Below are 24574 nucleotides of genomic sequence, written 5' to 3'. Positions count from 1 at the left end.
TGCAACAAATTGTATATCATCTAATTTTAAATTGTCTATTGAACATTTTAAATATTTTGTTGTGTATACTCTGGGTCTTATACTCCTCTGTAGAATGTGATTTTTTTTTTTAAATAGGCAACCCAGTTATTTTCAGACTACAGGTTCTCTTTCATCTTCCCCATACAGATCTCTTTTTCAAGTTTTGACTTCTGCAGTCTACCTGCAGTTTTTGTTGTTGTTGTTTTCACTTTTCAGAGTTCTCAGGTAGTTATTTCTGTACTTTGTTCCGTTTTTAGTTGTAATCAGTGGGAAAGAGTGGCTGTAGTAGACTTTTTTGTGCTGACTGGAATTACAAGTTTCTGTCTTAGGGGCTTTTATTCCACAATTTAAATACAGTTGTTATTGCTTTATACCCACCAATGTTTAGATTTATCCACATATTTACAAAAAAAGTTTGAATGCTATAATTATTTTTGTATCTTAGACCTTTCTTCTAGCATTTTTCTTTTTCAGGGACATCCTTTAGAAGTTCTTTTACTGGCAATCTATTGTAATCAGGCTGAGTAAACTATTTTTAATTTGTGTTTATATCTTTATCTTATTTGCTTTTTTTTATGAAACATGATTTTGTTGACCATTTGATTCTGGGTTGACAGTTATTTTTATGTCAGAACTTTAAAGGGGTAACATTTTATTGTTTTCTGACTTACTTTTTATCTACTGAGAAAGTCTTTGTCAGTTTAATTGTTCCCTCACAGGTAGTACATCTTTTTTCTCTGGAAAGTGTAAGATCTTCTTTTTGATTTTGGTATTCTCTTTATTTGTCCTTCTATGATTCATTGGTCTTCTCGAATCTTAGCAGTGGTGTCTTCCATATTCTCAGCCATTATCTCATGAAATATTTCCTTTCCATTGTTCTCTGATACAGCTTCCTGGAATTCTGATTAGAGGTTGGTTGAACATTCTCCCTCTGTCCCATATCTCTTTGCTTCTCTTTCATATTTTTAATCTTTTTTACTTTCCATGTTGCATTCTTCATATTGGGAGACAAAGAGAAGAGCAGATCAGGTTCAAGACAGGAAATTAAAATAAAAGTTAAGGTGTTGAACACTAGTTAGAGAAAATTGAAGGTATGTTTTGCTAAGCTGTATTGCCTAGTTCTTTCATCTTTGTTTCTTTGACATTTTGCTATAATGGGCATTTTTTCCATATGGCAGTATCTAGAACATTATTACCAAATTCTAGTTTTGTCTGAACTAGCATAGGCATCCAACAGGTCCATTTTGGTAAAGGATATATAGTAGTGGGGTTGTCTGGACAGAAACAGTATAATATATAGTGTTGAAGGTGGTTGAGCTCTATCACAGAGTTAGACACACTTTGATTCAAATCTCTACTATAACGTTCATTAGATTAGACCTTTGACATGGCTCCTAATCTTGCTACACTTCAATTTTCTCAGCATTGACTACTGATATTATAATTATTCCTTGTAAGGCAGTTGTAGCATTATACTTCTAGACAGATTTGTTCAGATGTGGCGGTAATGGTATAATACTACATTTTAGAAGGTGGGCTTAGGTCAGACTGCAGGATTTTGAATCCCAACTTTCACCATTTATTTGCTTTGTGTTTTGGGGGATCAAAGTACTTAATCTCTCTTCTTAATTTTCTCATATACTAAATTGGAGTAATAATAATGGTACCTACCTAGTAAGATTAAAATATAGCAAATATAAATGAGATATAATATAAATGAAATGTCCTATAATGACGATTAAATGAAATAATAGAAGGATTAAAGAAATAATTGCTGCTGCTTTTATTATTGTTGTTCTTATTATCATCAGTATTATTTTACTGAAGCAGGACTCCATTCATCTGGAGGAGATAGCATCTGGGAAGAAAAAGGCTAGCAGGAAGCAGGTGGGAATCAGGACCCCAGATAGGAAAATCAGGTTCAAGACAGAACATGAAAACAATAGTCTACGTAGTTATATGGCAAGGACTAACAGGGAAATGAGTAGATTGAAGGGCAAGAGGCACAAAGGCACTCCAGGCATGCTTTATCTTAGACTGTGATAACCAGGCTTCCCCCATGGCATATTATCTGTGGAAATGGGCCTTGAAATAAAGTTATTGGTACGTTTGGTTCTCAAAGCCTGGACTTGTCACAGCCTAGGCAGCTGGTCAGCATTTCTCAGTACCCATGTTGGGTGGGACAAAATTAAGTAGGGATTTAGTATCATAGTTGTAGTGGAAAGTGAAATTGAGCTAATTGAATTTTATAATCATACTTACCAATCACACAAACCAAGTGTTTCACTTCTGGGAATTTCTTTTAAGGAAATAAGAAAGGATATGCACAATGATACAGTTACAAAATTTCATCACAGTGGTGTTTAAAATAGTATAAGAACTGGATTAGTCTAAATGTTCAACATAGATAATTGATTGAATAAATTTGTAATACATTTGTATAATGTGAAACTTAATCCCATAGAAAATTATATAGAAATGTATTTCTTAACTTGAAAAGGTATTTACTGTAGTTAAGCTATTGAAGCATATTACAATATACAATATGACATTTTTCTAAGAAAAATGCATATCTGTATTATTCATATCTATCTATACGTAAAGAGAGGAAGGATTTGAAAAAGTATTAATGGTGATTAATACTGTGTTCATAGTGATTTTTCTTGGAAGAAAAATATAAGGACTTTTATTTCCTTCTTTCTAATTTCTGTACTGAACATTTATTGCTGTCATAGTAAGAGTTTTTATTTTAATTTAAAAAGGCAAGCATTAAATACTTTTACATTCAGTTCATTGTAAAATAGAGACTCTTTATCTTCATATCACTTTGTTATTTCTTTTAGTTTAAAACATGCTTTTTTCCAATTCACATAAGTTTGAGTGGTAAGTGCTTTTTAATTCCTGCTGGTATTTATAAATCTAATCCTTTTTTGTTTACCTTATTCTTTAGGTCATTGTGTCAATGAGTGTAGCATTTGCTCAACAAACTGAACTGTCTAGAATATCTGGGGAAAAAGAAGATGTTATATCATCGAAACGAGCACATGCTCTCTGTCAACAAGAACATTATTTAAATGAAATGAAATTATCAAAGGGTCAAGTTGATTTTCAGACTTGTGAGACAATGGACATGAAATTTAAAGAAGAATTTAAATCACTTAGTAAAGAGTTAGGAGAAGATAGAAAAGAAATTTTGTTATCAAATAATGATAATCTTGGTGATATCCTAGAGTCAAAGGACCATGAACTGACTATTTCAGAAGAACTGTTCTGCAGTGAGAAAACATGTATAGCCAGAGAACCTGTAAGTATGCCTCTTTGAATAGAAAAACAAAAAGTTGTGACTTCCTTCACTATAAAAATATTAGTAGTAATGTCACTTAATGGAGAAGGAAAATATCAAATTCAGTGTGGACTTATGATTCACATTATGAATGTGTTTTATTATTTGTAAGGTATATGAAAAAATGACTTAATATTATTAAATAAAATAGGTCTGGTTCTCTTTGTTTTACACTCATTGAACATGGTAAAAACCCTGTCATTAATTATACCTATATTAATTTTGTTTTAGTTCAAGATTATACTACAGTTTAGCAATATGTATGAATAAAACATTTACTTTAAATTATCTAAATTCAAATTTTTGGTTAATGTTTAGAATAGGTTGTCTTGTTAGAGGCATATTTAAATAAAATTGTCGACTCTATATATAGTGCAAAACTTGTGAAGTATTCATGAAAACCTCTTTAATTTAATAGCAACTATTCAAAGCAGAATGATTCATTTAAGTAGTAGCTCTTCAGGAATTGAAGTACTTTTAGAAACCCATTAAGGAGTTGACTCCTTATGAGTATGAGAAAGTATAATATAAAACTTCTATTTCCAAATAAAATGTATTGAGGATTATTTTTATCAAGCTAGTCTCTAGTAGTGTGATGCCCACTGCATAATATAAATTAAGTAGGTCAAGTTTCTCATGTTTCACTACTTTAATTTTAAAATACAAGTATTACATTTATATTATTTCCGCATCATAGAATGTCAAGAGGAATAGTGGAGTTTTAGCTTCATTAAGTGTAAAAGGAATCTTGAGTACATTTCCTTACTCTTCTCCCATAAAATTAGATTACATCTAAACTAAGTGATAAATAGCTATTTTGCTTTTGGAGAATAGCATATATAATGATAATTAACTTCATGTTGATTTGGAATTATAGGAAAGACAAATATCTTTTTTTTAAGTTATTTAGGTGCTTTGTGGGTTAATAGTAGAATTGTTTTCATATTTATTTAAAATATTGATGCTGACAGATTTCTACAAAATGTGTTATGGTTGAATTTTTTTAAAATTATAGATCCGTGATGAGATTTTGGTATCAAGCATGGATGCTTCTAGACAGCTAATGTTAAATGAAGAACAATTGGAAGATATGAGACAGGAACTTGTACGACAATACGAAGAGCATCAACAGGCAACGGAACTGTTAAGGCAGGCACACATGCGCCAGATGGAGAGACAGCGAGAAGACCAGGAACAGCTACAAGAAGAGATTCAGAGACTGACTAAACAATTAGCCCAGGTATGGGGCTTAGAGTCCCTTTTCTCCCCAATTAAAATAGTAGTATTCTTTAGCCTTTTTTAAAAAGTCAAAATTATTGCCAAGATCTAAGTAAATACGAATATTTAACATCAGGAACAGACTTCACCAGCACAACAGCTTAGGTCTTGTTAGGGAAATCTGACTCAACATTGGAATGCATTGTCTTCCTACCATTTAATTTATTTTTACAGACATTGGAAAGGGAGCTACAAGGTTGTTTTCTTTTGTTTTTTAGTCATGCCACTGACCATATGGGGCAAAAACACTGATAATTTTGGGAATTTTTTGTTCTGAGGTGTAATTTGTATTCAGTTTTCCCATATTCGTTTATAGTTTTTGTGAGTTCACCAATTAGCATCTCCCAAGGTTTACCTTTATCTATCTTTAATCTTTCTTTAAATCTGAAGTAGTATGTTTCTGGAGCTTTCTCCAGAGAAACATCTCTTCTTGATTTGAGAAATGTAAATTTACATAACGTTCTTATCCCTTTCTTGACTAAATTTACAAACTCCGTGGTATTTGGGAGCTGGATTCTTACCAATTGCTGTATATACTATACTCGCAAAATCATTGCAGAAAAGCAAGAAATATTTATATAAAAATTCTTATAGAACATTCAATTTAATTTTGGAAACTTAAGCTAAAAGGAGAACTAAGAAATAGAGAATTCTTGAAATATGTTCTTTCAAATATACTATAATAAGAATATCGGGAGTTGACAAAATCATTTGGAAAAATTAATTTTGCTTTTCTTCATTGCATTTTGTGAATTTAAACTTCTGAGTTTTCAATGCAAAATTGGTATATAAAATAACATTAATTGAGTTGCACAAATACCTAATATTTAGGCTTAATTAGCTTTTTTGTTTGTTTCAAATTTTGCATTGAACTTTATATATGCTTTTAACTCCTTATCTTGGGATATGAATCATCAGTATGACCAGGATCTGTTAGTCCCAAGGGGTTAAAAGAAATCTGCTTAATATTTCTGCCTTTTTCTTCTATCACAAACAATATTCTCTCATGACCTTTTTTCTTATTTAGAGATCCTCAATAGATAATGAAAACCTGGTATCAGAGAGAGAGAGGGTGCTTTTAGAGGAGCTGGAAGCACTAAAGCAGCTGTCTCTAGCTGGAAGAGAGAAGCTGTGTTGTGAGCTGCGCCACAGCAGTACGCAAACACAGGTAGTATGGACTTTGACCCACGTAGGAGCAATGGATCGACAATGCAGTAGGATCTGTTTGTCTTTGTTGGTGGTGTGAAACATGTTTTATAGGTATTGAGCTTAAAATATTTGTGATTGCTTACATGTAAGGTAGGTGGAGCCAAGATGCCTTACATTCCATTGAGGTAATTTGAATCCTACATTGCTGTGCCAGCAACTATTTTCTCACCAAGGAGCAACCTAACAAACTTTATTGTCGCACTATAGCATGCGTTAGCTTGAATCCATTAAACCATTAAATTTTTTTCGTCTGTGCACTGGAGTCTTTTATCTTTTTTTGATAATGCTAATCTCGTCATAAAATATAGTTAAATATTATTTCATACAGCATTTATTTTGCATGCAGAGGTTTCTGTTTTGCTTCATAACAATATAGAGGAATGACATGCTATTTCCAAGATGACAGGTTTTCTTTCTGTCTTATCCTCTCTACCTTTACACAAACTTAAACAGGATGAAAATGAAAACGAAGGGGAAGTTGAGGAACAGACCTTCAAGGAAAAGGAATTGGACAGAAAACTTGAAGATGTGCCTCCTGATATTCTGTCCAATGAGAGGTATACAGAATGTGTATTTTTTTTTAGCACAAAATGAATTAAAATAGTTGTTTCAGTATTACAGACTTTATTTGTCCTTCTTTTATCTTTGATATCTATTTATACATTATACTCGGTATGTAAAGATTAATAATTTTTGGTCATTTAAATAGACAAACAAGTATTTTAAAATTTTTTGTAAATAAAGTAATTTTTTAACAGATACTGATCAAATACTTAACTCAGTAAATCTTAAGGCATTATTTGGTTACTGAACCTTTCTTGACTAATTTTATTTTATTCTTAGGCCATTTTTTGACACAATTGTACTTATGATTTTATTCCTTCACTGTATGGACATAACATTCAGTATAAGCTACCCCCTGCTTAATTTATGATGAGAAAAAATTAAGTGTGATAGTCCACATGTAGCTTCTTTCACACATTTACTGCATAACAGATGAGAACTTTAAATCCATGTCTCAGTTTAATAGAGGAATAAATTAATGATCTGATGTTAACAAAACTACTTGGATTTTGTAGAGGTTATTATAAAAATGTAAAATATTAAATGAGAATAGTTATCCCACATTAATATTAAGGACTTTATGCACAATATTTTAAAATTTGTTTAAATGAAAATAGTGTCTTTACTTTTAAATTAAAACTAATACCTACTAACTTAATTTCCTCCTTTTCCAATCTCTGTGACTGTCACCCCTCTGTGTCCTCCTAACCTCCTTCCTCAGCTTGCAGGGAGGAATGTGGCCCCTAAGATTTTGGCTTCCCCACTGGATCATCAGTATGGAACACAGTCAATATGGGACTCAAACAAGAAAGACAGTGTATGAAAATTAGAGTTACCATGGCAATATAAAATAAACAAAGTGTTTATTTTATATGATTTATCTCAATTTAGGTATATTTTTAAAATTATGCAGTGTTTAATTATTAGGAATTTTTATATTGAGTACTGATAAATTAATAACCATTTATTTCTTTTTACCATCATATTAATTTTAATTTTAAAATTAAAATTTAATTTTAATCATTTCTCTTATGTAGAAACATTTTCAACATAACATAGTCCGAAAGTGTTGGGGCTTAAACAAAATCTCAGGAAAAGTTAAAGAAATAAAACCCTTGACTTAACAATTACTAACTAGATTATTTAGAGTTTTATTTTTAATATCCTTGCTTATGTCAGTAGAGAACTTGATCTAGGTGCAAAAATAGAACTGCCTCTTTCACTTGACAAATACTGAAGGAAAACGTCTGCATTTATTACCCTGTCTTAAAATAGTTATGTCATGTGCCTATGAAAACAGATACCCTTTAACCTGGTGTTGGTGATCTCTCACACTGCGAAACTGTGAGAGGAAATTATCTTAAGGCCGAGGATCTTTACCATGAAAGTCTCTTTTTAGGTCTGCATGCAGTAAATATAAAGTGTGCCACTGTAGTGGTACGTTTGTTGAATTAAGCTATTAGGACAAGAGAGTTGTTTAGTTGTTTATTTGTTCAGAAAGAAGATTAATCAGATAATTTTCTGAATCATCATTTATGGAATTACATTTCTTGACATGGAAAGATGTTTGTGTTAAGCAAAAAAGAAAGCTTACAAAAATACTTTATCCGTGATAATCCCATTTTGTTTTTTAGAATATACATATTTATGAGAGAAACAGTGGGCAGCGGGGGGAATAGCTAGAAGGATAGGCATTAAAATAGTGATTATCTCTGAGTGCTAAGATATTTTGGTGGGTGGTTAGCAGTATTTTCTAATTATTTAAAAATAAGAATGTATTATTTGTCTTTTTTAAAAAAGAGACACCATTAATTTTATTTCGTTCAAAATAGGTTCTTTCTGCTGGTTAAAATGACTGGTGTATGTAACTTGAGAAGTTTCTGTCTCTGGATCAGATATAACGTCCTATAGTATTCCCTCTGGTGTTAACAGATAGTGAAATTGCACAGTAGACCTTTTTAAAAACAGGTCTCTGCCAATTTTTGTCATTTAATCATATAGATCATTGCCATTAAGTTATAGAAATACACTTTTTTTTTCTGGTGGATTTTTAAAATTATATTTTAAAGTAGATTGTTTGACACACAAAGAAATTAAATGTAAAACATATATGAATAACCAAGAATGGTATTACCAGCTCAATAACTTGCATATGCTTGGGTTGGAGACTGTCACACCTTTTAAAACTTAACTTTTGCATCTCCTTAAATTTTTCTTTTAATCTGGAAACTTTTTTTCCAGTTAGTTTATTGGGATAACAATTGTTAATAAAGTTACATAGATTTCAGGTGTACAATTCTGTACTATATTATCTATATCTCACATTGTGTCAGTTCTCTTTCCATTAATCTGGAAACTTTAAACGTATAAAATAAAAAACAAAAAGCACTTGATTGTAGGTGCTATTCTATATTATTTTAACAGAGAGGATCATATGATATTTTATGTTCAAGTCAAATATTTTGTGCATTTTTTTGTAAGACGTAAGCAAAATGTTTACTTTAAAAAGATTAAACATTTTCATACATATTTCTTTATCTCTATAGGTATGCACTCCAGAAAGCTAATAACAGACTTCTGAAGATCCTCTTAGAAGTTGTAAAGACTACAGCAGCTGTTGAAGAAACAATTGGCCGCCATGTCCTTGGTATTCTGGATAGATCTAGTAAAGGCCAGTCATCTTCCAGTCTGATTTGGAGGTCAGAAGCAGAGGCACCTATAAAGTCACGTGTCCATGAGGAACACACAGGAGGTACAGGTTTTATATGCTATTGAAACTATCATAGTTTTAAATAAATCTTGGAGTTTGAGGTACATTGCTATGTGTTGAAAATACAGAAGAGAATATATTAAAGTATTTTCTAACTGAAGACCTCCAAACACAAATGCCTTAGAGCCACTCTTCTCAAAACACCATTATTGTACAGCATTTGCAAGGGGGTGTTTTAGAGTTGTCATTACATATACTCAGGGTTGCTACTGTGCTACATAAATCAGAGGCTATTTAATTTCTCCACCAATAAAAGAAAAGTTTCATATCACCAGTCAGGACTCTTACCAATATACGTGAGGTAAAGACAACATCCTGGCACCACACTATAAATTAAAGAAAGATTAGAAATAAAGAGCTTTTAAGAATCAAACATCAGTTTCACATACCTGTTGAGATGGTTAGATTAGTCTTTATAAGAAGTCCAAGGTTTGAACTTGTTTTTGGACTGTCCTCTGCTAGGTCCTTTCTTCCTTTTGGAAAAGTGGAAAAATATAACAGAATGTGTGAATCTGGAGATCAGATCCTAACATGACGTAGCTGTCTTCCTAACTGTCTTCTTCCAGCTGTGTGGACTGGGCTCTTTGAGTTTCTTACTTTCATGTTGCTGAACTCCAGTCTCTCCTGTTTGTTCAGTTCTTTGATCCTTACTAGAGAGGGAATCAGAAAGTCATAAGGGGAGAAAGTTTTTGTCAGATGGAGAAAGATAGGGTCTGTCTGGCACTTGGATCAGAAGATCGAGCCCAGACTTCACTACCTTTCCACACCCAAGCACTTCCCCCAGTTAGAGGCCAGCGTTCTAAAAATGCCTGTTTATGCAATTTTTGAGAGCTTTCTGTTAAGTTTCATGTGGAGAAATGACAAGAAATTATCCCATTTACAGGTTGGCCTAATTTCAGGTTGGCCAGTAGCATGTTTGTAAGTGCAGAAAAAAGCTAGATTTGGAATTTTAAGTAAAATGAATTTTAAAACACCTCAGTCGAGTTCAAAGATAGTTTTAAAAATTGCTGATAGTACAGTAAGACCTGAAATAATAATATATTTTAAAACTTCTTCCAAATCATTCTTTTCGAACTTTGTTAGAAGTTTGTTTTCAAACTTTTACTCTCCCTTAAGCTCTTAATCAAGGGCTGCTTTATTTTTGCATATGAATCTTGATGTATATCAAAGGATTAAGTAGTATTTTTTTTTTTGTCTCATTGTGAGAGTTTTTATGAAATTACACTTTTTTAAAACAAATGTTTTTGTGCTCGCTTCGGCAGCACATATACTAAAACAAGTGTTTTCAGAAATTGGTTTCACTTAACCATTAGCGGTGGGGGTTCCTAGTTTACTGGTAAGACCTAAACCATATTCAAAACACACACCGAGGAATGTTCTGTAGATTACAAAAATATTTTGTGCCATTTTTGTTAGCAGTTCTCTTAGACCTTTCTCAAAGTGGTTGCTGAAGTGCTCAGCAAACAACATACCTTCAAAGACAGCAAACTCACTTCCAGTGCAGTGTCCCCATAGTTGTAAGAAGGATTAAATTGGTAATTTAATGCAAGCACAGAGGATTATGTTTATGTTCATTTTCTGTGAGAAAACAGACCTAAAGGGACATCTGATCTACTCCTACTTTCTCACATGGTTACATTTAAATCCCCCCTTATAGATTAAATATATCTACATCCTATTTTAAGTTTCATCAGTTCAATTCTACAGACATTTATTGAGCAATTTCTCTGTGCTCTGTGCTTTATAGCAGTTCACAGTCTAGTGAAGTAGGCACTGAGATTCTAATTCAAGGCAAGATAAAGATACAGTACTTAATTTATTTAAAACCACTTTATGTATATTTGAATCAATTAAACCTTTAAAATTTAATTATTTAACTATTAACTGATTCTGAAAGAATAATATTAAGATACAAGACGAAAAATTAAATCCACAATTAAGTAATACAGTATATAGAACATTGTAACAGAGATAAGAATTTTGCTGTTACTAGCATCATTGGTTATAATATGCACTTAGTTACTTATAATATGCACTTAATTACTCGGTCTTTGTTTTTGTGTTTAATAATGACATGCTAGTTTTACTAATAAAATGAGGGTGACTATTAATATCACTTGGAGACACTTAGATCCATATTGAATCTTTAAGGAAATATTGATTTATCATTTAAAACTTGGAATTATTTCATAAACTTTGAAGAAAATACTGACTTTAAAATAGTGACACTGCTTCATATGTAAGAATTTTCTGACGTTCCTTCATATTCTTAAGGGATGCATTATTGTACAAACTAAAATGAACTTTTGAAATTTTGTCTTATTTCATATAACAGGAAAAGTTCATTCTTAATCTGATTATGAAGCAAGTTCCACTTTTCAGTTTTCATATATGACTTTGTGTTGTAGATAGCACTTGTGATCTATTTTCAGCCTTCAAGTCTGAACTTGTTTAGATTTTAAACAAGTATGGACTTGTTAACTAACTCTCTAAAAAAACAAATAATTGATTTGTTAATGTTTGCTTCCTCATAAGAGTAACCTGGCTTATGAAATTAAACGGCCGTTTTGAGCCAGTGTGAAATCACTTGAACTTGAGTGAATATTAGACTAGTTCATAAAAATGAGTCCCCCAGGGTGTGTTGAAAGAAAATTTCCTTGAGGCCTGCCCTGTGATGGTTCACCGGTAGAATGCATACCTCTCCCTTCGGCAGCCAAGGATTGAATCTCATTCCTACAGTTTCCTTTGGGAGCAGTGCGATGTTTTAGAAAGAATGCTGGATTAGTAATTAGAAGGCCTTTGATTCTTGTTCTAGCTAACTGTGACCTTGAGCAAATCTAGTCTCCCAGGGCGTCAGCGGAGTTTTTTCATCAGTCAGGTTGGAGAGTCAGACTAGAATCAGTAGTTTCCAGTTGGAGCCCTAGAGAGCTTAAGAGGGCTATTGAGGCAGAGGAATGCTTCCACCCTGTTTCAGCCTGAGAAGCTTGTTATCTATATGGAATGAACATGGTATAGTCCGTGAAGTAAATAACTAAAGGATTTTGAATAAATGTTATTTGCTATTTTTAAGACACAAGCCCGAGTGGTTCAGCAATCTGAAATCATGATTCTAAACACCAAACTGACCATTCTGAGATTTCTATTGGCATGTTATGAAATTGCCCTGTTGATTTATGTTATTCTCTGATTCCCCCCAAAACTAGTCATTATAAATAAAGTGCAAGTTTGATGTCTTTCTTATTCCTTTATTTCATTGGAATAAACAAAAAAAGTTGTTTCTTCATTGGAACATATTTGGATTATTTTTGTTTACATCTTCAAAATGTTATTAATAAGATACATTAAGCTAGTTGATATCTTCATTTTTTTTCTAGGTACTTTAATACTATTTTGTTCTTTAGCCATTTAAAAACATTAGTGTCCTTTTATAAGCCATTTTGTTTTAATCTCTGTATTTTGTGCTTGAGATTTGCTCCCATGTAATACACAGTATCTTCGATCTTTTCCTCACCATTAATTCCTTCTCTGTACCCAAGAACATGCTAATATGTTCATAATACTAAAAGAAAAAAATGGCCGTGTTGGTTTTTCTCATCTTTGCTTCCCCGGCTCAAGGGAAATATCTATAAACTAGATGAGAGATTAGACCGGCTCCTGCCTCTACTAGCTTTGGTTTCTGTTTCTATGGTAGCAAAGCTGCTCGCTCAAGGACAACAGTGACTTGCCAGTTTTCAAATCCAATAGCATCTTCTCAGTCCCTGTCCTCTTTGACTTTCTAGACAAATAACATTATTGGAATCTGCGTTTTTACGTTCTCTTCTTGTCTCCTGAAATATCGCCTGTCTTTTTCTCTGATAGTTTTTTTACACAGGTTTTGTTAACTTATTGTGTACATATGCTCCAACTTGGTTTGTCCTCCTCTCACTAAATATTGCTCTTGAACAAATGTATCCATTTCCAAGGTTTTGACTTTCGCCTTTCTACAAATGATTCCTGTTTCTGTAGACCCAAATTTCCAAAAGTTGACTCTTTTCCTCTATATAGCCCATTAATATTTTAATCTAATCAATTTTCATACCTAAACTCTGTACCCTTTCTCCTAATTTTTTAGTAACAGCTCTTCTGTCATCTAAGTATCATGTAAGCTGGAAACCTAGACTCATCTTTTACTACTTTTCTTTCTCCCTTGTCTTAAACATTTAGTCTTCTCCAACCTATGCCCCATCCACCTCCATCTTATGTCATGTCTTTAACATTTCTCATCTGGGCAATTGAAATAGCCTTCTGACCAGTTTCCTTCTCCTCCTCCAACCCTTCCGCTGCATTGCTGCAATTTGCTTCCTGATTCACCGATTGGATATTATCTTCCAGCTCAAAAAAATAGTTTACCTCCCTATTATTAATAGTGAAAACCCTAAGTTTCTTATGAAATTTAAGACCATTTACAACTTAGATCCCCTGCTTTCCAGTTGTTTTCTTTCAGCCCTTCCCCTACCTCATCTCCACATACTTTCACCCTATAAAGCCTTGACATTCTATTATATGAGACTATTCTTTCCTCAGATTTGTTCTATTCTCTGTATCCATTAGAAAGAAATTATCACTCGAATGCATTTAATGAATTTTATAGCATCAGATAAAGATACTATACAGTATAGGTTATTTTTTTGTTTTTTTGAATACCTATCATAAACTATTAATATATCTTGCTTTAATAACTTCTTTAAAAATATTTATTTTATAGAATACTTTGATTTAGTAACTTTGTAATATACATTGTACTGCCCTTTATCTTAATTCATTTTGAATGCCAAGATCATTTTGAACTCAGGAATATTTATAAATTATTAATCCCTATTAAGACATTCCATTTGGAATAAGTGGGATAATAAAGTAAATACCAGTCTAGTTGTTATCTGTTTTTTAATTATGAGAATAAGAATACAAAGTGAAAATTGTATTAGCTGTTACACCAAGAATTAGATAAACCTATGTAATAGGAAACATTTAAAATTATATCCTAGAATGCAGTTTTGAATTTTTCATCCAGTGACTGGTACAGAGGAGGTGTTTAGTTAATATTGAATTCTGCTGAATTCAGATCTTGTAAGAACTACATCTGTTATTGTTGGTACACGAGATTGAGAAAACTCAATGTGACACAACCTACTTTAGCAACACATTTTAGTAAATAGCTCTTACTCTTTTGTCTGTGTCAAAGTCAATGTTTATTCCATATGCTTTGAAAATTAAAGTTTCCAGTGCTTTTCATGTGTTACCTTGTATAGTTACTAATAAGAAATATTACTGTGTGTAATGAAAGAATAGATAATTCCTCTTCAGGAAATTTCACTGTTGGGTTATAGCTTGCTGCCATGGATGAGTGCTGTATTTCGTGGCAGCAATAAATAACCTATGCCTTTATTTCAGTTCAAATTCTTCCAAAGCTTATCATCTACCCATATAAACTCAATTTTCTTTACATTAGAAATATCATGTTTCCCCAAAAATAAGACCCAGCGGATTGTCAGCTCTAATGCGTCTTTTGGAGCAAAAATTAATACGAGACCTGGTCTTATTTTACTATAAGACCAGGTATAATATAATATAACATAATATAATATAACACCTGATCTTATATTAATTTTTGCTCTAAAAGACGCATTAGAGCTGACAGTCGGGCTAGGTCTTATTTTTGGGGAAACAGGGTAAGAATAGTAGGATGCATAAGTCCATAGTTAAATTAGAACTAACTGCTCATTAGTCTAACCTCTTCCCACTATACCTCTTGCAAAAACAGCAAACTGCAAAATGATCTTAGTCACCTTTACTGCCTACCCGGAGCAGGCGATGCTGCCCAGTGTGGTGTCAGAAATCAGAGGGTCTGCTGCACACAAGATCAAGTACTTCTGTGTTTCATGCACCAGGAACATCCCGTGCACAAAGTTTTACTTTTCACGTGGGGGTTTATCCATTTGTTTCCTCATTGCACTATATGTAAAGTCCTTGAGGATGGGATGCAGATCTTGTCACTTCTCATGTGTCTCCATTACTTGGTAAACCCTACATAGTGGGCACTTAGTAAATGTCTGTCGAAAGTTATTTTAAAAGTTTAATCAAAGAAAAAATGCTAAATAACCCAAATATTAATTTTTGCAAAGCACTATTAGCATAGCATTATCCTTATTTTTATCTATTTGGTTATCAAATAATGTTCTGTATTTGTTAATTTTATTGATTTTGTTGCAGTGTTATTAAATGACTTGTAGCTTCAATGATTTCAAGTTTTAATTTGATTTTATTTTGTAACCTTCTTTACTATAATTCATTATAATTGATTTATGCCTTTAAATACTGTTATTCTAGTTACAGATGAACCTATACCCTCTTATTCTGGAAGTGATATGCCAAGAAGTGACAGTAGCATGTGGTCAAAAGTAACTGAGGAAGGAACGGAGCTGTCACAACGGCTCATAAGGAGTGGTTTTGCTGGAACTGAAATAGATCCTGAAAATGAAGAACTTACGCTGAATATTAGCTCTCGACTACAGGCAGCAGTTGAAAAACTCCTGGAAGCTATAAGTGAAACTAGTAGTCAGGTAACCTCCTTCTATTGCTAGTATGTACTGAGTTTGAAGTAAGTTTTCTTTAAAGCCTGGAACAACTACATGTTTTCTCTCTACTGTTCCACAGAAATTTAGACTCCTCCGTAATAATTGGTTGTCTTTGCAATCACCTGATGACACTGATAGCTGTAGTCTTCTTTTAAGGTGGTAAAGGTTAACATAATGTCCTCATGGACTCTTCTGGTCCTAAAATTCAGTGTTTTAATTTTCAGATTTTTCTAGACTCTTCCGTGTTACTTTTTTTGATACCAAAAGAGATTTTTAACTTCACCATTGTATGAAATATTCCACTATGATATATGTAATTTGTTTGAAGGAATAGTATAAGGTATTCCTAAAACAAACTATATTCTCTAGTGTGTCATAACACTATTACAATATGATAAATCAGACCAACAATTCCTTTATATGATTTTTACATTCTTTTCACAAATATGAATGGATTAATTACTTCACTGTACAGACTATCTCTTGTTAGGAAATTAGAGTGAGGGACAGTTTCTGCATTAAAGTACTGTTTTTATAGATATTTTTCAACCATTGTGCCTATAACTTAAATAGCAATTTTCTCTGTCTTTAAAATGGTGATACCTTATATGATAATTGTCTCTTAAGTATCTTTTTTAAAATATTAAGAAAATTCACTTATTTATTTAAAAAAATTATTGAACTTAAAACAACTGTAGAATCATAGCTGTCATACAAATCAAATGAGTGCTTCATTGTCATTAGCTGCAGGGCCAGTATTAACATTTTCATTGATATCTTTATTTAGAGTATTCTAGATCCAACTATATTTCAAACAGAAGTTGTGAATTTTAAAAATTGTCTTTGATCTCTTGTTTCTGATATCTGGCTTACATTGATGCTACTTTTTCCCTCTATGATAGTATGCTGTGCATGGTTTTTGCAACAGCAGTGACTGTTGGGGGCAACACATTTTACAAATAATGTTATATATTTTGTGTTTTAATGCCAGATTCATTTATTTTCAGGTTAAGTTAGTGATTATAGGCCATTCTTAAGTCATCTCTTGGTTATTGACACTTGAAATAATTTCGTTAATCACCTAATATTTGATTAGCTTAACATTATCAATTCTTTTTTTTTTCTGTCTTGGTAAGTTGCTATTGGCATTTAATGAAGAAGGCATTATCAAAACAACATATTTCCAGTGAAGTATTTGTCCTCTGAATAGTCTTCCTATAATGACACTTAACCAGAGTTTTCCCCAGGTTCATTCCTCTTTGTAGGGAGACAGTCTTAATTCTTTTCTTTGAAAGAGTATGGACTGTATCTTTAAGAGCAAAAGAATCCTGAAATTATCCCGCACTGGGATGAGAATCCACTCATTGGCCAGGGGAATATACCATAATTATAATGTATCTGCTGTTAAACTTCTGGATTGCATCTTGATTGACTGGCCAAACTAAGGTATTCATAGTAAGTTAAGTAGTAAGTTATACTCATATAGCAGAAGAAATTGCTATCTTTGGGCAATTCTTGTTTTTCTGAAGCTTTCTTTCACAGCAGGTACAAAATGATCGAAAAGCTTTTGCTTCAGTAACTCAGAAATTTCCTTGAGCATCACAAAAAGACTGAAAGAAGTGTAGTGTTTCTGAAAACTCAGATCTTTGTATTTGCTAATATACAGTAGATTGACAGTAGATACAGTTGTTGCCTCAAACAATGATTGTGGTCCTATTTTTAACTAAAACTGCAGTGAGTTGTTTTCATTGCCAGCATCCTAAGTGCTAGTAAGGAAATGGCATCAATAAAAACCAGCATCATTTATGTTATTAATAAGACGTTAAATTATGCTCTTGGATCAAAGAGTTTTAATCTTCACTGTATTTTTCTTCAGCTTTGGGTCCAGTAGACTTTACTTAAGTTTAAATTAAACATTGAAATTATGAATGCTATGCCATGTGAAATTCCAGAGCTACTGTAAGAAAATACATATTTACTAAGATTTACTATTTGTAAAAGTCTTTACTTTTCTCATTAGCAGAAGCCCTGGATTAGCTTTCCTTTAAGAAACCTTATGCAGAAGCCCCTTTAACAATAATATGCTGCTCTACTAAATAAATCATCTGAGCCAGTTCAAGCGGTTTCAGCTGTTGTTTTTCAGCACTTTTAAAGCTTGAATGTATATACGTCATAACTATCCCTTTTATTCTCTGAAAGTTGTATAGAATAAATGATTCTATACTGAATTTGTACATGATTCTGCTTTTTTTTTTTTTTGGCTTATTTCAGTCACATTAGTATTTAATTCTGTGATTTGTAGTCTTTCATACCATGAAAACAGCTGTGATAATTTTTCCATTTTTGGCCGCTATCAAATACTTTTGAACTGGATATGGAGCACTGTTTATACTGTTGCTACTATTTGGTACCACTGTAAATCATGGACAGTGCAGTTACTGCAGTAGAACATTTGTTGTTTTGGAAGTGATCAGTGATTGGACTCGTTCTTAATACAGCCAACAGGCAGGTATGTCAGATCCCCCTGAAACACTTGAGTTTCCCAGGCCAAGCTCACAGCCCATCACTTCTGCGTATGTGACCGGGTGGTGAAGTACAATAGGAGCCTGACCGTGGCAGTTCTCAGATTCTTCTCAACTTGTTAATTATTAAAGCAGCAATATGTCATTTAACCTTTACTGTATTGTTTTAGTTTAAATATCACTGAACAGATCACATAAAATCTTTGCCTAGAGCAGTTCTCAGAGCGCAGTCTCTAAACTAGTAATATCAGCATCACTGAGGACTTGTTCTAAATGTAATCCAGACCCACTGAATGGCGGAGCCCAGCAACCTTTGTTTTAACAAGTCCTTTCAGAATTCTGATACACACTAAAGTTTGAGAACCACTGATCTAGAGATTATTAGTATAATGTTCCTATCATTCTAGCAGAACTTTGAAGTGTTCTATTAATATCTGTTATATAAAAGGTTGAAGTAATTGTTGACATTTGGTATAAAAGTTAGACATTTCTTAGGTGAATTATATTTTTAAGGCAATGGGAATAGGAGCTTTGTAAAACTTCCTTTTAAACTAAATTTAGTTCAGTTACTACTCTTTCATGAATAGTTGTTTAAACCCATTGACTTCTCCAGAATATTCTCATTAATAACTGAAATAATTTTGAACCTCATAAATATTTTTAAGTCAGTTAGATTGATACAAAATAATATATAATTATCTTTGTGAAATACTGGTATTCCATTTTCTTTTTAATGTGTCATTGTTTGATTCTTCTTCATAATGGAACATTTCTCTTTTACCTTGATTTTTTTTAAACTTATTGAGAGACAGTGCTGTAATTTTACTGGCATGAAAGAGAAATCCATGTAAATAGCTCTGCACAGGATACCCTGAGACTAGAAAAAAGAGCAGCATCTGGCAGTTTGGGGTAAATTGGGACCAAGTAAAGCTTATGGGAGTGTTTGATGCTTGAGATTTCATTCATTTATCAGATTTACTGAGCTACTATATAAACAATTGCTGTTCTGGATGCTGGAAGTCCAGCAATGAACAAAATGGACAAAGTCTTTGCTCTCATAGAGCTTACAATTTAATGGTGGAGACCAACAATAAATAAATATATATTAAGTTGGATGGTGATACCTACTGTGAAGAAAAGTAAAACAGTGGGGTAGGGTATAACAGGGGAAGGGGACATTTTACATAGAAAAATTAAAGAAGGCCTCTGTGATAAAGAGATATACAAGCATATTCCTTAAGGAAGTATTGGAGGCAGCCATGGAGACGGTAGGTAAGAAGAAGACTGTTCCAGGCAAAGAAATAGCACATATAAAGGCCCTGAGGTGGTGGTTTGCTTTTTTTTGTGGCTGACAAAGAGACCAGTGCAGCTAGAGCAAGGCGAGTGGTGAAAATGTGGGAGATGAGGTTAGAGTGATATCCAGGAACCAGATCACATGGAGCTTGGGGTTTTTTTCCAAAAAATTATGAACTATATACATATGGGGGGAAAAAGAAACTTAACTCCCACCTCACAACATGCAAAAAGCTTACTTCAAGATGGATCATAGACCTAGTTATTAAAAAAAAAAAAAATAGCTATAAATCTTCTATAAGAAGACCTAGGAGAATATCTTCATGACTTGGGAGTAGACATAAATTTGTTAGAGAAACCACAGAAAGCACAAGCCATAATTTTTTTGATTGGTGATATTAATCTGGAGTGTTGTATCGACAGTGTTTCTCCACTGTGATATTACTATTTTTCTCTTTGTAATTAATAAATATCTTGGAGAAGATATTTAAGACTATGCAAATAATCTGTTTCTTCCTTAACTTTCACTAACTAATTTTAACATCCATAGGTATATTTTGCCTGCATAGTTATTACTGTGGTGTTCTAATGGTGATTTTCTATTTTCTTCATTCTGTTAGTTATTAAGTGGAATTATTCTATAAGAGCTGTCTCTTCATTCACATTTATTGAACTAATCAGGATCCATATGAACTCATGGCTATGTTTTTAAAAAATGGGTTATAATCCAGTACTATAGTAATGTGTTTTGTTCTAGTGTTGGCATTGAGAATTCATCCAGGTTGGCTCTTGCTCCCTTTCAAAGTGCTTACTTTTTGAGCATTCGTTCTGTCAGAGGCTCCAGTTCCATCTTGTATCTTCCCTACCCAAACCCTTGAATCAGTTACTTTTCCAAGGAATTCAAGTTCTTTTTATTGGAGAATAATATTTAGAAACCGAAATCTGGATGCTAGATGTACTCATTATTATTAGGGTGTCATGACTTCTAGTTCTACTTAGCAGACAATTTAAAAAGTATATATAGTGTATTAAACCTTGCAATGTATTTATTTCTGTATCTATCTGTATATATAGTAAAAACCGTAAGATCATACTGATACCATACATACCCATAAAGTAATTTCATAATTGCTAACATATACGCCTCTGTAAAACAAATTTACTAACTAGAGAGCAGTATTTATGTACAGTACTTTTTGTTTTTAGCCTTATATTATACAGTGAAAGTACTGTTTTTTTTAAAGTAACTTATGTTAATTTCCCTACCCCCTACCCCATTCAGTGTGGTTTTATTCATTTTTAATATAGTAAGAATCATTTGTTACAGTTTTTATTCCATTTTGGGTTACCCCACATTCTGGTTAATTTTTTTAAGTTAAATTACTATAAAATTCACTCTTCATGGACAGTTCTTTTGGTTGTGACAGATGCGGAGAGATATGTGTCTACCACCACAAACATGATACAGAATAGTGTCATCACTCCAAAATTCCCTGGTGCTGCTCTTTTGTAGTTGGCCTCTCCTCTACCCCCTGCCCTTGGCAACATTGGTTGTTTTCCACCCCTATAGTTTTGCCTTTTCCTGAGTGTCATAAATGAAATCATATACCATCTATTCTTTGGGGCCTGGCTTCATTGCTTTAACAAAGTGTATTTAGGGCTCATATATGTTGTTATGTGTATTAAACATAACACAAACTTAAAAAATTAAGTTTGTTCCTTTTTATAGCTGAGGGGTATTCCATTGTATGGATGCGCCCCCTTTTGTTATCCATTTACTACTGTTTAGAGGACGCCTAGATTGTGTCCAGATTTTTGAGTAATAACCTAATTTATATTTTTCAAAAGGATCACTTTGACTGCCTTCTTAAAAATAGATTGGGGGAGAGGAGGAATGGTGGAGTTCAGTGCCGAAGCATAGAAACCAGTTAGAGAAGTCACTTATCCAGGTTTACAAGTTAGGTGATAGACTTAGAATTTGAACCCAGGCAGTCTAGCTTCAGAGTCCATGCTCTTAACTGCCACTTTTTCTGCAGTTTGAAGAAAGGAGTGGATCACTCTGTCAATTACTGCTGATAGGTCATGTAAATTACAGACTGAGGAATGGATTTTAAGATCTGGGGTCATCCCTAACCTTACAAGGGCCATTTCAGTGGAGTAATGGAGATGAAAGCATCATTCAAGAGAAAATTATAGGAAAGGAACTAAAGTATTAAAAGACAAGGAGAATCGAGGAGATAAAGAAGAAAATTTGTGGCAAAAGGCGTAACATGTTGTGTAAACCAGCATGATGTTTTGAGGACAGTGGATAGTTTTGTGTTACAAACATTCGGGTGGAATGTGGGAAACTGATAGAAGTTGAGGGTAGAGAAGTAGGCAGTGGTTCCATGCCAAAGTCCCTTTTGGGCTAAGTTAAGGAGTTTTAACTTTATGGTGAAAAATTGGGGAGTCATTGAAATATTTTTGGTAAGAAAATAATATTGATAGCAAATTTGTGTTTCAGAGAGATTTCTCAGGCAGCAGTAGAATGGATGGTCAGGAAGATGGTGAGAAGAGATGTTGAATTTAGAGAAACAGGAAACTCTTAGGACATTCCAAGTGAAACGTGATAGATATCAAGTTAAGTCAGGAGGAATGTGATTTTAAAACTTTAAGGGAGCTGAATTTGATAGAAGTTGGTGTGATTGGTCAGATGTAGAAGATAAAGAGGAGAGGAAACCAGGCATGATTCTTGATTCTTCATTTTACTAAGATAAGGATGTAAAATTAGTGAATAATCAGTTCAGTTTTAGATAATCAGTCTAAAATGCATGGTAGGGGTGGGAGGGCATCATATGAAGATTCACTAGAGTCTAGAGTTTGGGAAAAACTAGATTAGAGGTTGTCGTCAAAGACTTTTGAAGTCTTAGTGTGAGAGAGTATACAGAGCTAATTTTTTTGTGCTGATAGATGCTGACATTTAAAAGCGAACATAGGAAGATCAAGGAGAGGTAAGTGGAAAAGCAAGAGAATGGTACCATAAAAGCTGGCTAAGGAGTGATTTTGCAGAAGTGTCACATACTATGGAGAAGTCATGGCTGCTGAGGATTAGTTTGCATTGAATATTTAAGTGTGGGTGTCATCGCTGTGACCTTGATGAGAACAGTTTCATGGAGTTGATAGGAGAAATTCAAACTTCAGAGAGTTAAAGAAGTAGAATTGAAATAGAAAGCAGTTCCATGACACCTAGCTGTGAAGCAAACAGGAGAGCAGTAGCTTCAGAAGGGGGCACTTTTTAAAAGGTTGAAATCATTTATATGGAGTCACACTGGAGAGGTTGACGATGCAGGACTGGGGATGGGCTTTGTGGAACCAGGTCCTCAGGAAGGGGGAGGATGGAAAAGGTTCCACCAGAGCACAGGTGGAAGATGCGGCCTTTGGATCAGAGAGACCTGGCCTCCATTGCGATTTGACAGAAGGGTTACAGCAGGTGGCTGTGGGTCTGTGTTTGGTGTTGAGGAGGAGTTTTCATTGAAAAGGCCCAGTAGTCTAAGTAAATATTGTCAAATTTCAAGGTTCTTTCCTTTTTAATGGTGTGGATTTATATGTTGTATAATTATAGTAGAAGATACATAATTAAGCCCTGTACTTAGTTTTAAGGTTTTAGGCTGCTTTAGGTTTCATAGGTACTTTCTGCTTTAATAAAAAAACTAGTAAGCATTTTCTTTACTAAGTATCAGGGCATCTGCCTTATAGGCTTTTATAATATCTATTGTAGGAGTATTTTACTTTATATGCTTTGACAAGTAATTTGCCCAATGGTATATCCAAATCTATATAATAATACATTTATTTTTTGAGATATTCAATAGCTTATTATAAAATAGGCTTTGTGTTATAAATAATACATTTATTATGATGGATTTTACTTCTCTTTTGCCCAAACAGGCTACCATAAAATTAGGCCTGTAGTCAACTATTGCAGTTTCCTATTGTTTGGGATAGCTTTCATTATAATATGAGGAAAAGCTTAGAGACTGCCCGTAAGCCCTTAGAAAGGTGAATCTCTAACATAATTTTTATTCAGTAGTCTCTTTGTGGTTCTGCAGAACAGTTATCTTTGAGAGTGTGGTTTCAGATTCTTGATTTCTTGGGTCAGGCAGAAATACAAATAGTCTGTTCTGTAAGAATAGTCTTTCAGCAATTAAAAATTTCCAGAATCCAGAGGGACTGTTTAGAGCCACAGGAGATTATTTATCAAAAGATTCCTTAAGACCTTGAAGAAATGAATGAATAAAGAATTTACTCCCACAGAATGATTTTTATTGTAGGCAAATCTCATTAGTTTATTTATTATCATTTTTGAGAATAATGGCTGTTAAGCTACATGTTTCTATATTTACTCAAAAAAGAGACTTTTCCTGAGGATGAAAGAGTAGTATAAGTTAGGATTTTGTTTTGTCATGTTTGTGTTTTATAGATAACTGCAATCAAAGTGTTGAAACATGTTTTGCCTTTAGATGTTGCCCCCAGTGTGTGCTTATTATAAGCGTTGGTCAGGGCTCTGTCAGGGTATTGTTTCAAGGATTCATTCTCTCTATCAAAGAACTGAGAGTAGTAAGTAAATCAAAATCCAAAAGAGAGCAACGGAAGTGTTTTACAATGTGAGGGAAATGTTTATGGGAAAAAAGGTTACTTAGCTTGACATTGTACAATTAAAGCTATTTAGTTTGGGAAATATCTCTATACTGTAAATTAAGCCTTCAAATATACATTAAAATCTTGATTATCTGAAACAAAACCTGGGGATAATGAGCTAGTCTGGATATTTAACAAGATGTCCTACATATTGAACTCATTTTAACTGGTTATTGATTGCAAAAAGTTTGATGTGCTTTCCAAAATTGAATATGTATATATGTATAACTTGAATTATTCTAATTCAGCATAATGTCTGAACATTAGTTATATGATGTACCAT

The 24574-nt window shown here is 33.2% G+C and overlaps 1 protein-coding gene across 6 annotated transcripts in view; it reads left to right on the top strand.

The window, feature by feature from the left end:
- AKAP9 (A-kinase anchoring protein 9) overlaps nt 1-24574 on the top strand; it is a 145558-nt gene that overhangs the window by 70696 nt on the left and 50288 nt on the right. For 4 of the 6 annotated variants that reach the window (XM_081080217.1, XM_081080216.1, XM_081080218.1 and 1 more), the window contains 6 exons: nt 2972-3325; nt 4380-4604; nt 5670-5810; nt 6305-6408; nt 8962-9167; nt 15552-15784. In XM_081080217.1, coding sequence (XP_080936343.1) covers nt 2972-3325; nt 4380-4604; nt 5670-5810; nt 6305-6408; nt 8962-9167; nt 15552-15784 — 1263 coding nt within the window. The remainder of the gene's footprint in view (nt 1-2971; nt 3326-4379; nt 4605-5669; nt 5811-6304; nt 6409-8961; nt 9168-15551; nt 15785-24574) is intronic. The other 2 variants (XM_081080220.1, XM_081080219.1) reach the window with 1 other exon arrangement.

This window comes from Rhinolophus hipposideros, assembly GCF_964194185.1.
Source record: "Rhinolophus hipposideros genome assembly, chromosome: 18".
NCBI lineage: Eukaryota > Metazoa > Chordata > Mammalia > Chiroptera > Rhinolophidae > Rhinolophus > Rhinolophus hipposideros.
This window is presented reverse-complemented; position numbering and strand designations above follow the sequence as displayed.